Genomic DNA, 16,079 nt, shown 5'->3' on the forward strand with positions numbered 1-16,079 from the left:
GTCTACTTTACTCCAAAAATATTCACCAACTTTAAAAATTCAAATGCACGATTGAATTTTCCCTTTTTCCAATTTCAAAAAATTGTGAGCGAATCTCAAAAAAAAAATGGACACTTGCACTTTCTTTTTGGTCTGCACTTGACGATTTTTTTTTCAATTATTGTATTCAAATTTTTACAAACTCTCGCGCATCAACTGTTAAAAACGCGGGAAAGCGGGAAAGCGGAAAAACTGAATCGTCAAGCGTTCGGTCGGAGCGCGTGGGGACAACTGATAGAAAAACGCATCTTCCAGAAGGAAAATGAGTTCCCGGAAGAAGCCAAAAATGGGGAAGGGCCTCATCCCCACCCCCGAAAATTCCCTTCATCACTCAACATGAAAGGAAGGCAACAATTTGGGACGATCGGGCCGCAGTTGTCTCTTCTCGATCTCTTGAAATTTCCGACTTTTTTCCCTTCCTAAAACCCCCGCCCCATGAATTTCTTGAAGCGAAGGAAGCAGAAGGCACCATGTGTTGACTCATTACTATTTTTTTTTTCTATTTTCCCTGACTTCCCCCATTGACTGGAAAATCCAAATCTACAGACTGCGCGCGTGTCTCGATTTAGGGGTGAGGGTGGGAAAAAGGGAGTAATTTTTTATGGTGAACTGTTGGCGCATGCTAGACCCCAAGATGATCCTTGATCTCCTGAGGAAGTTCAATATACGACTGCTGTTTGGGCTGTAGTCTCTTACAATCTATCACTATGTCTTATCTTTCACTTCCTTCCTCTTAACTTGGGGGAACACGCATGGGACCCCCTCAGAATCACTAAAAATAAAAATCCAACATCTCGCTCTCTTCCCCCTTAATCTGTTTCTGGTTCCACTGATGACACGTGATGAAATCACTGTCAATCCACAATATTCTATTTCACTTGAAACCACAAACTAAACAAGTAAAAGTATTTTGCTCCCTATTTTTAGTCTAAATATAGTCTACTTTAAAAATTATGGGCTTTATCCAATTTTTTGCTAGGGAAATTTGTGGGAATATGATTATTTAAAGAATCAATGTTGTTTCCATCGGTGAAAAAACATTCAAGTGATGTTTAATAATAAAATGAGGTAGACTAAGACATTGCAAGTTCGTGGGGGTTCAGGTTTTAAAAATAAATCCCCCTGATTTTCTGGTTTGACTCATTCTTAGATGCCAGGGTGTCTCACTTCCGGTGACAAAGATACCCCTGAGACACTGGACCCATCAATAGCTTTCTCTCGTTACTTTAACCTACGATACTTCAAAACTACAGAGGAAAGAGTCTTTGTACTGCGACTATCACATACTTCATTCGAGCAATTCCACAAATAATTGAATATTCATTGCTCGAGTGTGCGCAGACATTTTAATTGTTCTTCATGAGAAAATCGAAGGGTGCAGGAAAATTTGAGTAATATCAAGCAGAATACAGTGGAGAGGTGATTGATTTTTAATCAATGAAGGATTTTGTCCATTTGTCAGTAATTTACAATCCTCGATAATACAACTGTGAGAGCAAGCAGGCCAATGTTAAGTGCATTTTAACTTACCCGTGTCGTTAACCAATTTGTGGACGGGCTGCATTACCTTGGAGACGTTGAGCTCCGTGCAATGGTCGACGGCATTCCGAAAAATGTCCACCAAAAGTCGACCTACCAATTGTCTGTAACAGAATAAATTAAAGAAATTGTGAATAAAAATGTGGAATACGGTTTTATTCATTAAAATCTACTTAAAGTACATTTGAGCTAATCTGTGGTAAAAAAAAATTATCATTCCCAAAGTAATTGAGCTTTTGGAATTTTTTTTCACTGTTTTTAATAATTTTTAAATTTATTATATATGATATTATATATATATAGTAAATCAAAAAGATTAATTACATTAATTTCCATTAGTTGGATTAATTGGATTAGAGAGATTGCGATTTTAATGAAAAAAATTATTTATATTGATTCTCTCGATAAATCAATGAAATAAGAAATTTGATTTTTGTCTCAAAAAAAAAAAGAATTGTGCAATCCAAAAAAAGTAAAGATCTAATGAAACTAAAAGTGAATTAATTATTCATTAACATAAAGAATGAATTTTTTCAATTGATAAAAAGAATAAAAACTGATCTTGAATAGTTGTTCGGAAAAAAATTGTTTCAAAAAGACGAAAACTTTCTCCTGGTGATGAAAAAAATGTTAAAAAACTGATTGAACCCCCACTCCGATGGTGAAAATGGGGAGTGGGTGGGGGGGAGTTGGTGTGCTTTAAGATCTTGTATGTGACAAGAGGAGAGGGTGATTGAAAAAGGGGTGGGGGTAAAAAAGAGTGAGAGAGTGGTGAAAGGATGCGATACCATTGGCCGGTGTATCGGCCACGCGGCTCCAACATTGGGGCACAAGTGGGGGAGGTGAACAGACACGACTCGCCGACGACTAGCCGACGATCGTGGCGCGCTTCAGCGTCGCGACGCCACGCCCACGACACCCGCGCAAACATGGCCGCGTGTACCCACCGAAAATGCGCGGGACGCACTCCACATATGTACTCTATATATACATTGAGTATGTAGACATATAAACTTTAGCTACATCCCGGGTTAAATGACAGAGAAGGCGGAAAATGAGGTCTTCCTCGAAATATAGGCTATTTCGTGCCATATATAGAATCAAGTGGGTGTACCCACACATTTTTCCAGTCTTTTCTCTCGAGAAAGAATTTTCTTCGCAGTTAAAAAATATCTTCTGAGTCCCAATGCCATTGAAACAAAATTATCCCTGAATTTAATAATTTCGAATGAGATATGAGTTAAGAGTTTAGTCTGGACTAATAAATGATTGGAAATATTTGAGTTTGAAAATGTGTGAGGATTTATCTGGGGAGGTTTAATGGAGGAATAATTATTTTTAATGGGGTAGTCATTTTCAGGGCGAAACACTCGGGTAATTAATTTTTAGAGATGATTTTTTTCAAGTCCTGAAAGGGGATGAATTTTCGAGGGAAATTCTAGGGGAGTACGAGAAAATAGGCACTAAGTGGCGGCCAGGAAAAATTATACTGTATTATATTTCGTTTCTGGGAAAATTTTATATAAAGGCAGGAAAAATTCTTGTGGAACCCTAGAATTCTCTTCGAGCCATTATTTCATTGCTTTTTCCTAGAATTTTATTTTCCCCATAAAACTGCTAATAATTATAATAACTAAAAACATAATATAATGTAACTCATGGGTCGATTCTCCGAAAATATATTATCCACCATTTTCATAAATATTTTCGCAAACGAAAGACATTTTTTAATTATATCATTATATACTGAACACATAATAATGATAAATGCATTGAGTACACGAGAAACAATTATTTTGCTGAATTCCGAATTAAATGAATTAAATTATAAAACTCAATATCATAAAATCTTGTAAGACTTGATTATTTTGTTTTATTTCTTCCCAGAGGATTACCTCTTTTCAATCCAGGATTCAAAATGCAGAATTCCTCAGTTTCGATTACAAAAAAAAAATGGTTCTTTCGATTCTCTTGAAATCTAGTTCTTTTTAAATTTTAGCTGTCGAAGGAAATTGTGTTTCACCGAAGTAGACTCACGAAGGCCAATAACTTTGAGTATTCTCTGGGAAAATCCCGTCAAGTTTAATAGAGTTTCCATACAAGAGACGTATATGATCTCATTCCATCATCTCCGTATATTCCTCTATCAAAATGGCAGCTACCCCACCCTATATATTGGTGCTACCTTAAAGATAAGTGTGTGCATCATGCATATTGACACGGATCAATTTTGTTTCATTGAAATTCCATCGAAGCCCTTCAAAAGCCTACGACCAACGTGAAAAACCCCACAAAAGAGCCCTTCTAGCTACAAAAAAAAAATGAGAAAAAAAAAATAACACATGTTTGAGAGCCTCTCTCTCTCTCGCCTTCTACGATTCGCGTTGTAAAATAAAACCAACTCAATTTGTCTCAGCAATTTTTAAAGATTACTCTGCGTGTGCCTCCAGCTCTCCAGGTGCTTCCAAATGGCAAGTCAGAGGAAACAGAAGGAAAAAAAAAATAGGGGCTCGACTCTGTCTGTGCATCTGTCGTTCATGTAGATCCATAAATCAATCTCCCCCAAACGTTTCTCTCGGTTTTCCAGGTGAAATAAATGTGGCACGGAAAATTCAGGAAATTCATGGCAAAAATGTGGCAATTATTTAATCTCAAAAATAAAAACCACTTAAAACCAAATTAAAATATTGTTCAACCCCATATTTCCCTTCTGCGTGTAAACACCAAAGGGAAATGACCTCGAGCCTCGCGTAAAAATATGGCAAAATGAAAGTTTCGAGGGTTAGTCTACAAAAAAAAATGAAAAAAAAAAAAAAGATTTCTCACATAACTGGTGAATGGCCATGAATTAAAGATAAACGTCAACAGCGGCATTACGATAGTTGAAAGTTCAATCACTCGTCCATTTGCACTGTTGCCGTTTCAACTGGGGTTTGTGGTATCCTCGAGTGTCGCCCTCTGGCAATCGTCTACGTAGACGAGGGATTTATAAAAGGTATTAGTGAGGGATAGGAACTGGTGAGTATATACCGAGGGCTGTGGCACATAACCGTTGGAGTGGTGAGCGTACGACAAGTACGAAAACTACGGAAAGGGGAATGCCGACGACGAAGGGAGAAGTGAAAGGGGTGAGAAACATCCACTGGTGGGGCGAGACGATGAGGGGGTGGGGTGAAAAGTGGGGAGAGAGATTGGAGGGTTGTCGATGGGAGGGAGGGAGAGAGAGTCAAAGAGAGATAGGGGAGAGGGAGAGAAATGTGGGGGAGGGTGGGGTGGGAGAGAGGGGAAATACGATACGCGCGGAGGCACGTCTGTGTAGTGGCCGCGTGAGTAACGTGTGTACGCCAGACTCGCGCGCCTGCGCAAACCACTATTTTACTGGCACTGAATGAACCTCCCCCACTACCACCATTTACAATGACGCTATAGATCCCTCAGCGCGCCAACTCTACGTTGAGAATAAAAAAAATTTTTTCTTGATATATTATTTACTGACCAGTAAGAAATATATTTGGCATCACCCGTACATTGTGGAAGTATTTATATTGATTTGCTGGTGATAGGTTAGGATATTTGGGGAAAGAAGTTTTTTTCATCGGTTTAGTCTTCAAATTTTTTAAGTAAACTTTGTCGGCGTTTTTTTTTTAGATTGTTTATGTAATCGAGTTGAATAGTTGTAGAATGGGGACAATGCTGATAGATTGTTTTTTGGGAAATGATATAGTTTTTTTTATGTTAGGTATTGCAATTTGGTAATATTAATTGTATTATTATGTATTTGGTGGCTATTTATTGTTAATAGACTCAGTGAAGACCCGAGGGCGTGACGGGTTTATGTGGTAAACTGGTGGTTGTGGGTTTAAGCCGATTTTACAATTCTTTTAAATTAGTGTATGATTGAAGTTGAAGTATTAATTCCAAGAGAGATTTATAATATATTTTGTTCATGTATGTAAAATGGGAGATATTAAAAAACAAAATTAGAAGAAGTGTAATTCAAATTAATTGGAGAGAAAATTTTGGAAAGTCGATGAAATTCAAAGCGTTAAATTTTTCTCATCCGAATTTCATTACAGATTTAATTACTTTCTCTAAAAAGAGATATTATCATTCTACCCACAAAAAAAAGCATTTTTCCCAATTGCAAGTGAAGAAATCGATAAATCAAAAGCTCAAAGTAAATTTCACCATAAATTGTTTTCACAGGTACCAATTTGCGTGGTTTGTCAATATAAATTGTTTTCACCTAGTCATTGTTAATTAACTAGACAACTTGCAACATGTTCACTCTTTCGTGTGCATAACTGTACGTCTCTGCATAAATAGACTGCAAATCCCTCAACAAATCTCCGAATGACCGATGTCCTTTCACAACTAGTTCATTCACCCCTTCAGTAACTCGATTAAACACCGAAAGATTATCAATAATTCCCTAGACTTATTCCACCTCTGAAATGAGATTTTGGGGAATTCACGGGCGAATGCTCTCTCCCACAGCTCAGGGGTTGAAAATACCCCCGACATATGTCATGGTGTATGCAGCTGCGCGCGAAATCGCTATTGGGTGGATGGGTGACACATTTCATGAAAAACCCTTACCTGTACTGACCCACAACTGGCAATAGAGAGAAAGAAATTGAGAGAGTGAAGGAGAGAGAGAGAGAGAGAGGGGTGGGGGGAGAAAATAGGAAAAAATAGAAGACAGAGAGGGTCTTCTTCCTCGAAGGTTTTGACGAGTAAAAAAAAAAAGAGAAGCTAAATATTGATTTGCGAGACGAGTGCAACACCCCTCTACCTTCTGGCGCGGTTCACTACCCCCTAAACCTATCCTCCTTTGTTACCCCACAACTCGTTTCACCTACTCATGCCCTTTCACTCTTTTCGATGCACCCTCCACCCCTCAGAACGCGTCCTGGGCTCTGGCATTTTAATATCAAGGGGTGTCATCGCTCGACGACCACCGGTTAGTCCGCATTTCTGTCTACTCCCGGCACCTCTCTCTCTCTCTCTCTCTCTCTCTCTCTCTCCCCCTCGTCACTGTGGATTCGCAGTTTTTTTTTTGTGTTACATTTTTCACTCTCTGGGCATTCATGTGGCGCCCGTCACCCCTTAACTGCACACGATACGTGGTATATCATTTGGGTGGGTCAGGGCCGAGACACGATTCATACTAGGCCAGACTAGATCCAGCCATTTCAAACTCACAAATTTTAATTGATTTTTTATCAACTCTTCGGGTATCAATAGCAGTTATTACTCGCCTCAATAACTCAAGATTTTCGATTTAGTCTACATAACTCTGCGAGTCAAAGCCCATGGCGAAGTGGAAAAGAGAGAATAAAAAAAAACAAGGGAGAGAGGATAAATAAAAATGAAAAGATGCGGAGGCTGGGCTCTTGTGTGATGAGAACAGGTTGAGATGGGAAGAGGGTGGAGGGTGGGCGGGGGGGTTTAGGGTGGGGAGGACAGGGAGGTGCATCTCCCGAGACGAAGTAAACAAGTGGATGGAGGTAGGACGAGTATACGGTGGTCAGTGTATTTGGTACATTCCTCGGCAAACTGCGCTAGCATCGATACATGCGATAAAGATAGAGTGATAGGGAGGGGGTGGCAGGGAGGAGGGAATGCCAAAAGAAATGGGGGTAAGAGAGAGATGGGAGAGGGAGGAGAAGTGCGCGGGTTTGGACCGACGGACGCGAACCGCATTCCCGACCGTGACCTTCGCTAGGACATCGCCACTGCCCCCACTACTTTCTACCAACCCTCACGCCCCAGTGTATCTTGCTCTTGGCTACACTACGCGTGCGAATACCTCCGGATCGTAAACATATTATCATTTTTTTTATTACTATTTCCCGAATCGCCCCGGCTATTCTGGATTTTGTCGGCATCCTATTCGTGAAATAGTGCACTTTGAGATATTCACGTATTCAAATTTCCCGCCACCCACCATTGGGTAGTTTTTTTTTATGCGTCTGGGGAAAGGGGACTTTGCGGACGAGGATGAGAAGTACGTCGGTTTTGGGTGCAGTGTGTGGCGCGGGTTTTTATTATTAATTTTTTAAGAGGGAAGGAAAGTGAGTACTTTACGGCCGAGGGGGGAAAATTATGGGAATGGGGTTTTTATCATGATGTGGTGAATAGAAATACTCAGATGATTATTCATTTGAAAGAATACAATATTTCGAATTTTAAGCATTTTTTTTTCAAGAATTATTGGTATCCCCAAAAATAATTCCGAGTTTTCGTTCAATTTTCTTTTAACAGGATCACAGAAGAATTAAAGAGATGTCCGATTTTTTCCCGCCATTTAAATTATTAATAAGACCGCGAGTCCTTCCACGGCAAATCGATCATTGAAAGAAATCGACTGATCAGAATAGAAAAAAAATGAAAAATCCCTTGCTCTTTAAATACAGCGAGAAGATATGAAGGGAAAGGGAAAGTAGATGGAGTTATTGTTGTCGAATGAACCAGTACCTCAATTCTGTCTGTGAGAATCGTAAAAATCGTTAGAATTTTAGAAAGTGGGAGGTGAAGAATCCGTGCCATCCGGCTCTTTCTAATGAACGAGAGGGCCGTTCTGAATCTGAGCAAATATTTGTCGAGCGTCTGACTAACGGGTCGTTGAATACAAGAACGCGGGAGGACAGAGCAGCCACGAGCAGGCAAGGAGGTATTAAAGAGGCTCATTCATAGTTTCTCAGTGGTTTTTCCTTTTATTTGAGCTGTTTTTTCCCCCCCAACCACTAAATTATGTACCATGTGAAAGGTTTTCTGTTTTTCGGCCGCACGCAGCGAGAGGTACAATGTAACTGTTAATATTTGAGAAATAATTTCAGAGCGTAGGGTCTCGCCGATAATCTCAAAGTAGTTAGGTGTTAATAAAGAAGACTGAACCGCTCAATTAGCATTTCTTTAGAAGATTCTCCGACTCTTTGTGGTGGAGTGTTAACAGATAAGCCGAAATTTGTCGAGTCAAAGAGATCATCATGGAGTGAATTTTCAAGAACCTACGGAATCGTCAGACATGCTTATACATAAAGTATAAGCAGTCGACAATATCCGCGTTATATGAATGAGGACAAAGAGCACGAGAGGTACATTATCGCATTGAAACCTGTACGTAGGATCTAAACAGTATAGGTGATGCACGCACATTCCTCTGAGGCCATGAGGACAGAGTTGGGAGGTCCAGGATTCGAAGAAAGAAGAAACCAAGAGTCAATGACCCAACCGAGACACTCTTGAGGCACGCACGGAGTCCAATAAAATGAGAAAGAAAGAAAAAAAAAAACTGCATTGCACAAGCTGTTTTACCGACTGTGGCTACGTGTACGATACCATGTACATGCATATAAACCCTCAATAGTGCATTAACGATTTATCACTGTGGTTCGGATACTCCACGATACCGAGGCGATGAATATCCCGCATTCCTCAGAACTGCAATAACAAAAAAGAGAAGAAAAAAGCAAAGAAAAAAAGGAGCCCCCCCTCCCGCCCCCCAATATTACGACGTGAGTGACCGTTAAGTGACCGATTGACACACGATGAGAATGGAACACAGGTACCTGCAACTGTAGATATCATCGAGAGAATTGTCACAGGATACATCATGACAATTTATCGCACTCCAATGGCACGTTTGTTACATACCAATACCATCGGGATGAATTATTCAAGGGGAAGTTGCAACGATTTAAAAGAAAATAAAAACACAACGATGAGTGGATGAGGTATACAAGAAATGCATATGCGATATTATTTGGGTGTACCTCTTTAAGGGGGAAAGTAACAAGAGGAAGAGAGAAAGACAGAAGTCGCTGGCCATCGTTTTCTCATGCATTCCGCTCTGTCATGGCAGTCGCCGACTCAGACAGTTGTTTGTCCATCCTTGTTTCTCGCCAATCTCTCCGCTCGTTGCACCTCAGGTTCGTTGATTTTCTCCCGGAGGAACTCGACAAAGTCCGAGGGTAATCGGAAGAGTGTGGGACAGAGAGAGGGACGAGGTAAGAGGGGGAGAAAAAAAACGGTGGGGGGAAAAACAGTGGAAAAAAAGGGGGAGAAATGGGGGGGGGGCAAAAAAAAAGAAAGAAAGAGAAGGAAAAGAAGAACCAGAAGAGGAAGAGGGAGAGGGGAGAGCGCCCACTGCACTAAATGGCCCGACCGAGGCGCCCGCTCTCACGCTGCTTGGGCCCTCATATCGGACTCCTCGGGAAGCCCTCCCGGCCCTCCTGGCCCTCCTCACCAGCCGACGCGCCGCCACCGTACCACCGATGTTGGGTGTACTCCCTCTATTCGTTGGATAGCCATCAGTACCCAGTGCACCTCACCCCGTCGTACTGCGGCGCGACGTAAACAAGCCGCCGGAGAGACCGAAAAGATACCGATATTCCCCTCTCTCAACATTCATCTTTCTTTCCTCCTTTTCCTCCCTTTCCTCCTTTTCCTCCCTTTCCTCCCCTTCTTCCCTTCCTTCCCTATCATACCACAACCTCGATCCCTCTCTCTCTCTCTCTCTCTCTCTCTCTGTTGTTTACGCTTCATCACTGCCATTGATTAAATAAATCGGAAAATTCGCATTCTGAAAATGACTAAACGCTCGGTTGGCTTACGAGTTTCTTTCGAGCCGAGAAACGAGGGAACAATAAATACGTGAAATAAAAACAAATTGAGGGAAAAAAAAAAACAACGGGGATATGAATGCCTCGGTGTTGTGCCTCGCGTGTATTATGCGGTGTATATCTATTTGCACATGCGCGGGAGCGATGAACTTGAGGTACCTCCAGGGTACAGTGGACGCCAGTAATCGCGAACCAACGCGACTCTCCTGTTCCATCCTTTGACGTGTGCTTTCTCGTTTTTTTTTTAGTTTTTCTTTTTCATTAAGTACAAATCCGAAGGTGAGGGCGAGATTGAGCTCTCGATTTATGCGGATCGATTTTTCAACGATTACTCGGATTTATTCTGATAAAAATACTTAATGCAAAAAAAAAATAATAGAAAAAAAAAAAGAAAAAAAAAATAATAATGGTAAATAAGTAACCAAGGTTGCAGCACTACAAGGGGCATTCCACCGTGCCTCTCATTAACGCTACCCCCCTCTTGATAGTGCAAAAATAAATAATAATGAGAGTGAATAAAAATAAAATAGCATACTTTGTACTGATTATCCATTATTCCTTGCACAATTGTTATCGCTGGCTTCTCTCCTCTCTCTTTCACTTTCGACATAAGCCATGTTTTCATAGCGTTGAACTTTGATAGTTCGAAGGAGGTAATGCACTGGAGGCCTCGTACTATGGGAACAACACGATTTTATACACACGGTATCCACGCGTGTTTCACTTCCTGCGTCCAGACCGGAAGTCTCTATAGTACTATGGCGCACCGTAGTGTAGCGTGACGCACGGTTAAAAGGGTAAGGAGGAGAAACAAAGAGGGGGAGGAACCCATTAAAGCCTCAATGGCCATAAGAAATCGTTCAATTACCGATCCAATGAGCACGACTCATTTTCATTTTTTTTTTCCCCCTCCGATGGAGGGGTAACTCCATTGTTCTTCCGTCGCAATCACAAACACTGCAGGTTTAAATATGAAAATTCGAGCACGTGTCATTGCTCTGGCCGATGAATTGTCAGTTCCAAAGTCTCCTTGTGAATCGGCCAGAAGCCAAAATGAGAGGAGTGGGAGTTGCGAGGTAGGGGAATTCTAGCCGCGTCGTTTCCGGTCGCGCAGCGGCGTCATCGACCCACGTGTGCCAATCTCTCTTTCATCCAAACAAAACCAGGGTATTTCCACATCACTCGGTCGCACATTAATAACCTCCATAATCTCCACTGATACCCAAAAGAGATAGAAATAAAAAATCACGTGTTCTCACAGGCGTTAAAAAAGTCGTTAAACCATCGAACCGTCAAGAATCTCCATAAAATCACTTGTTAAAATGCCCCGAAAATGGTTGGACACGATGGAGTTGAAAAATATAAAATAAAATAGTTGGAGTGAAAGTCAGTCGATGCGAACGGTACCGTAGTCCGTCCCACACTGAGTAAAAGATCGGCCTCGTACTTTGCCACGCTTCGTCCCACCAAGCACACACTCACCAAAACCCCATACACACATGCTCAATCAACCCTCACACCCATACAACTCACTCACACATGAAAAAAAAAAAAAATTCTCCAAGCACTAACACAGATTAAACCCAAGCCCAACTAACACGCGCCTCTGACGCACAAAACTGCGCACCAACCAACGCACGCGGCCCAAAGCTACTGCCTACAAGATTTTTCGCCGAAAAATTCTCACCGAGAACTTGGGAGGGGTGGGGAGGGGAGGGTTCAGGGTTCGGGCCCCCGGGCCCCGGAATATTGCCCTGGAACTCAGGAGTGGTTTTGCCCCTCCACCCCCCGTTCTGCTTTAGATGCCAAGTACTTTTGGCTCTCGCAGCCGGTGATGACGACAACCTCTGAGGACATACACATTACACTGATGTATGTTGTATGTATGTTGTATGTATGTTGTATGTATGTTGTATGTATGTTGTATGTATGTTGTATGTATGTTGTGTGTACAGTGGTGCACACATGCTCATGGTTAAACCAATGGTTGAGCAGGGAGAGGTATACAGGGGGATATAAAACAACAGACCCGTTACTTCTCAGAAGAGGACCGCCGTTCTCGCCAGTTCTCGCCGCCAAACAGACCTGCATCGTTCTCCAATTCTCCATCTCTCTCTCACTCTCCCACCACTATCAGTCTCATTATCTCTCTTGTTCTTCATCATGGAGGTAACACTCGGTTTGTCTCTGTCATATTGTCTTTCGATCGTGTCATACTCCGGGGTTGTCTTCCTAGGCATTTGCATGGGAAAGATCCTGGCCTTTATTTTGTTTGGGTTTCTTGGGGGGGTTAATTCTCGTGATGATACCATTTTTGGCGAAATTCATTGATGATCCATCTCTTCTTCCTGCCATTGATTTCCCAGTTCAAATCGCATTTGAGACTTGCGATTTTGCCGGTTGGGGGGACAGTCCTTGTCTAGGTGTCATACCAGTGACAAAGTCGCACAAGGAGTGGATCCGTTGGAGTTATTAAGGTCAGTGGCATACGGTGGCTTAACCAACGCGGCCAATGACCTACTACGGATTCACCCTAGATGGTACAGATGTAGGGGAGGAGGGACATGAACCGATCATCTAAGGGAAATCTTCATTTTCGTACACCAGTTACTCCCAATCCGCTAACGAAATTCCTTAAAAATTCAATCATGATCCATCTATCTAAATTTTCGGATCATTTTTAGTATCCATTTTCTCATGGAAACCGCTGGGAATTTAATTTTCTACTTGACTCTAGACTCAAGTAACTCTCTTTAAATGAAACAGAATCTCTATCCCGTAAAATCTAAGATGCAACAAATATTTATTTGAAAATTCTGGGAATTCTCAAGAATTTGAATGGAGATTTGTGGAATAAATACATTTCAGAATATAGATTTTTACGAATTACTCTGAAAAATTCTTTATGAAAATCGTTCTGTAATTTTTAGATGATTTTCATGGTAATTTGTCTGATTTTTTTTCCACCGTGTACCGCTCATCCACATTTCTCCAAAATCGCACGCGTTAAATTTTTTTTGCTTCTTCAGTATGAATTATTTACTGTTAGTCCCAAATTATTCTGGAATGGAATTTAAAAAGTAGCATGTGCGGACATTAACTTGTAATTTGATGGTAGTTGATTACAATTTAGATGAAAAAATCCAAAGTCTGATGTAAGTACATTAAGTACAAGAAGTATTGAAAGCGAACTGAGCGGTACTATTGGAATGCGGATATAACCGTTCTGTTGAGGCAGTCTTTTTCCATAATTCAGTCAAATGTTAACGAGGTTGAACATTGACAATTTCAAAAGAACAATTTAGCTAGCGGCAAAAGTCTTTCGGAGAATCCTAAACTTTTATGCTCTGATGTGTGATGCATTCCTGCGTTCCTAGAAAATTACCCTTGAAATTTTAATTAAAACTACTTGAAATTTTTAATGAAGAAGCATGTCTCTAGAATTCTTCATTGATTCCTCATCAACTTCTTGATATTCTGGCAAACCCCAAAATTAAAAACCCAAGCAAAAACTTTTTTTTTTTCAATCTCAATTTACAAAAAAACAAATTGTACTTGATATTGAATATTTCAACAGATTCTAAAATTAAAAATCTCATCAAAAACTCAATTATCACCCACGATAAAAACCAAATTTCCTTGAACTTTCCTTGAACTAAATAAACGCGAAAATTTCCAAAAAGAAAAAAAAGCATTTACAAATAAATAGATGTGAATAGACACAATTTCTCAAAAAAAAAATCCGGTTTAATCCTAAAAGAAATGAATGAAAAAATAATCCCAAAAACTCAGATAGATTGTCTACTTGAATAAAATGGGAATAAATTCTTGACTGAATCCCCGGATTGATCCAAGAATATATTTTTTTCGTTGTGAGGGATTTAGTTGTCGGTGAGTGGAGGGGTGTACGGCCCCCCATGGTACATGCACATTATAACATCCTCCTAAGTACACCCGGTATACTAGCTGATACGCCGAGAGGGCCAGAACGACACCACCAGCAGATGCATCCGAAGATGTTCACAACAGGAAATTCCTCCTCTACGTTTCTGTTCCCCTTATCCTCAAGTTTTGACCCCACTCCACAATATTATATACACACATATATATATATATTTTTTTTTTTCTCCTTTAACCCCGCGCTCATTCAACACACATATCTTTATCTCCCTCTTTCTTCCTTCATCTCGCTCTCTTTCGCTGAGACCGCTCTCAACGGTGGAATTCACAAACATCATACTCACTCACAGATCGTCATCGTGTGAGTCAGAGTAACGCACGCCCAAAGGCGATATCGACGTTAGAATTTGTGAATGAATACCCGTAGAGTCAGGTATCCTCACGAATTTCCACACGTCTACCCTCAATCATTCCTCTTCTGAGCTTTGGAGGGAAAAATTTCAGGTTTCTTATCAAAATCACTGATTGCACTCAGAGTACACGATTCAATTAATGGAACACTATTATTCAGAGTTAGAATGTTTAGAATATGAGTTCGCAGTGAATCTAATTTTTATTGGAAAATCTCAATTGATTTCCTATTTATATGTAAAATTACGGTAAGAATATTGAGGAAATTAACGGATTCGTTAATGAATGGGTGTATAGAAATGTTTTTACTTTCCTGTTTTTTTTTTTCATTATTATTGAAGAAAATTTGATGGATAAAAAATTTACACATCTATCGAGAGTTGCAGTACACTGGTAGAAATTTTAGAAAATTTCAGGCAGTATGAATATGGATTTTCAATTGTAGGAGGATGAATTCCGTTTTTGATTGAAACCGCTCAATAAATGTAACATTTAATTAGAAGATTTTGAAAACTTGGAAAATGGTCATTTGAAAAACTGTTTTCATGTTAAATTATTCGAATTCATCTGAATTATTAGTCGCTCAAGTGCCTTTTAATTGCTTTCTAATTATTTAATAATTAGAAAATTAAAGGCACAAAGTCATTTGAATTTAAAATTCTATGAGGTTGAAATAAATTTCAAGTAAAATCGGTCACCAGGTTTATAATTCATCATGGAAATTCAGAAAAATCGAGTTGTTGGTGTCACATATTGATTATTTCAATGTTCGAATTTTCCGACAGAAAGTGAAAAGTCGACATCAAATACAATTGAATTCTCAACAAATTATTGCCTCGATTTTCCGAAAATTCATCAATTCAGCAGTGAAGAATTCTATAGAAATTCCTCATCACTTTGCTGTTGTTAAACGGATCAAATATAATTTTCAAGCAATGTAAATAAAGGAACGACTGGCTATTGGGTTCTAGTGTTGTATAATTCACCAGAAGTAGTTTTCCCTCGAATTTACCTGTAATAATAAATTCATGGGGATTCTTGTAGTCGATATAGGGGATGATGGAATATCCTTTTTAGAATCGTGAGTGGGAGAATGGAGTATGAGTAGTGAAAGGTGCGCAAGCGTACTCACACTGTTCACCATATCTCCTCTTTCATGTATAGTTACACTAGTGAATGAACTGCAGAGGAAAGAAAAAAAAATGTCAATGAGAGCAATTATTATTTCACGAGTCGGTCTAAGTCCATTGCGCCTGCGTGACACACCAACACACTTGGGGTAAAAGTGGGGAGGACTTACCTCCGAGAACAGAACTTGAATAAAAATTACGGTGATGCGCATTTTTCGGTTTTTGACATTTCCGAGAAAATATGGAAATTATTCCCGGGCGCGAGACACAATCGAATTTGGAAAAAAAACTCTGAGAAGTCGAATTTTAGATCAAATTCAAGGAAATTCGTGAGTTTTCGGTAGGAGTGAACCTAGAATATTGAAACTTGATGAAATTTCAGGTTTTCCCGGATTTTTATGATTTTTGTAGAATTTTTTTCCAATAACCCAGT

At 40.1% G+C, this 16,079-nt stretch overlaps 1 protein-coding gene across 5 annotated transcripts in view; it reads right to left on the reverse strand.

Moving 5' to 3' along the window:
- Window positions 1-16,079, reverse strand: part of LOC105273994 (serine/threonine-protein phosphatase 4 regulatory subunit 1) — a 71,034-nt gene that overhangs the window by 6,582 nt on the left and 48,373 nt on the right. For 4 of the 5 annotated variants that reach the window (XM_011316769.1, XM_011316770.1, XM_011316773.1 and 1 more), the window contains one exon: window positions 1,570-1,682. In XM_011316769.1, the coding sequence (XP_011315071.1) occupies window positions 1,570-1,682 (113 nt within the window). Of the gene's footprint in view, window positions 1-1,569; window positions 1,683-10,740; window positions 11,184-16,079 lie in introns of those variants that run through there. The other variant, XM_011316771.1, reaches the window with a different exon arrangement.

The sequence above is a fragment of the Fopius arisanus genome, unplaced genomic scaffold (genome assembly GCF_000806365.1).
Source record: "Fopius arisanus strain USDA-PBARC FA_bdor unplaced genomic scaffold, ASM80636v1 scaffold00009, whole genome shotgun sequence".
Classification (NCBI taxonomy): Eukaryota; Metazoa; Arthropoda; class Insecta; order Hymenoptera; family Braconidae; genus Fopius; species Fopius arisanus.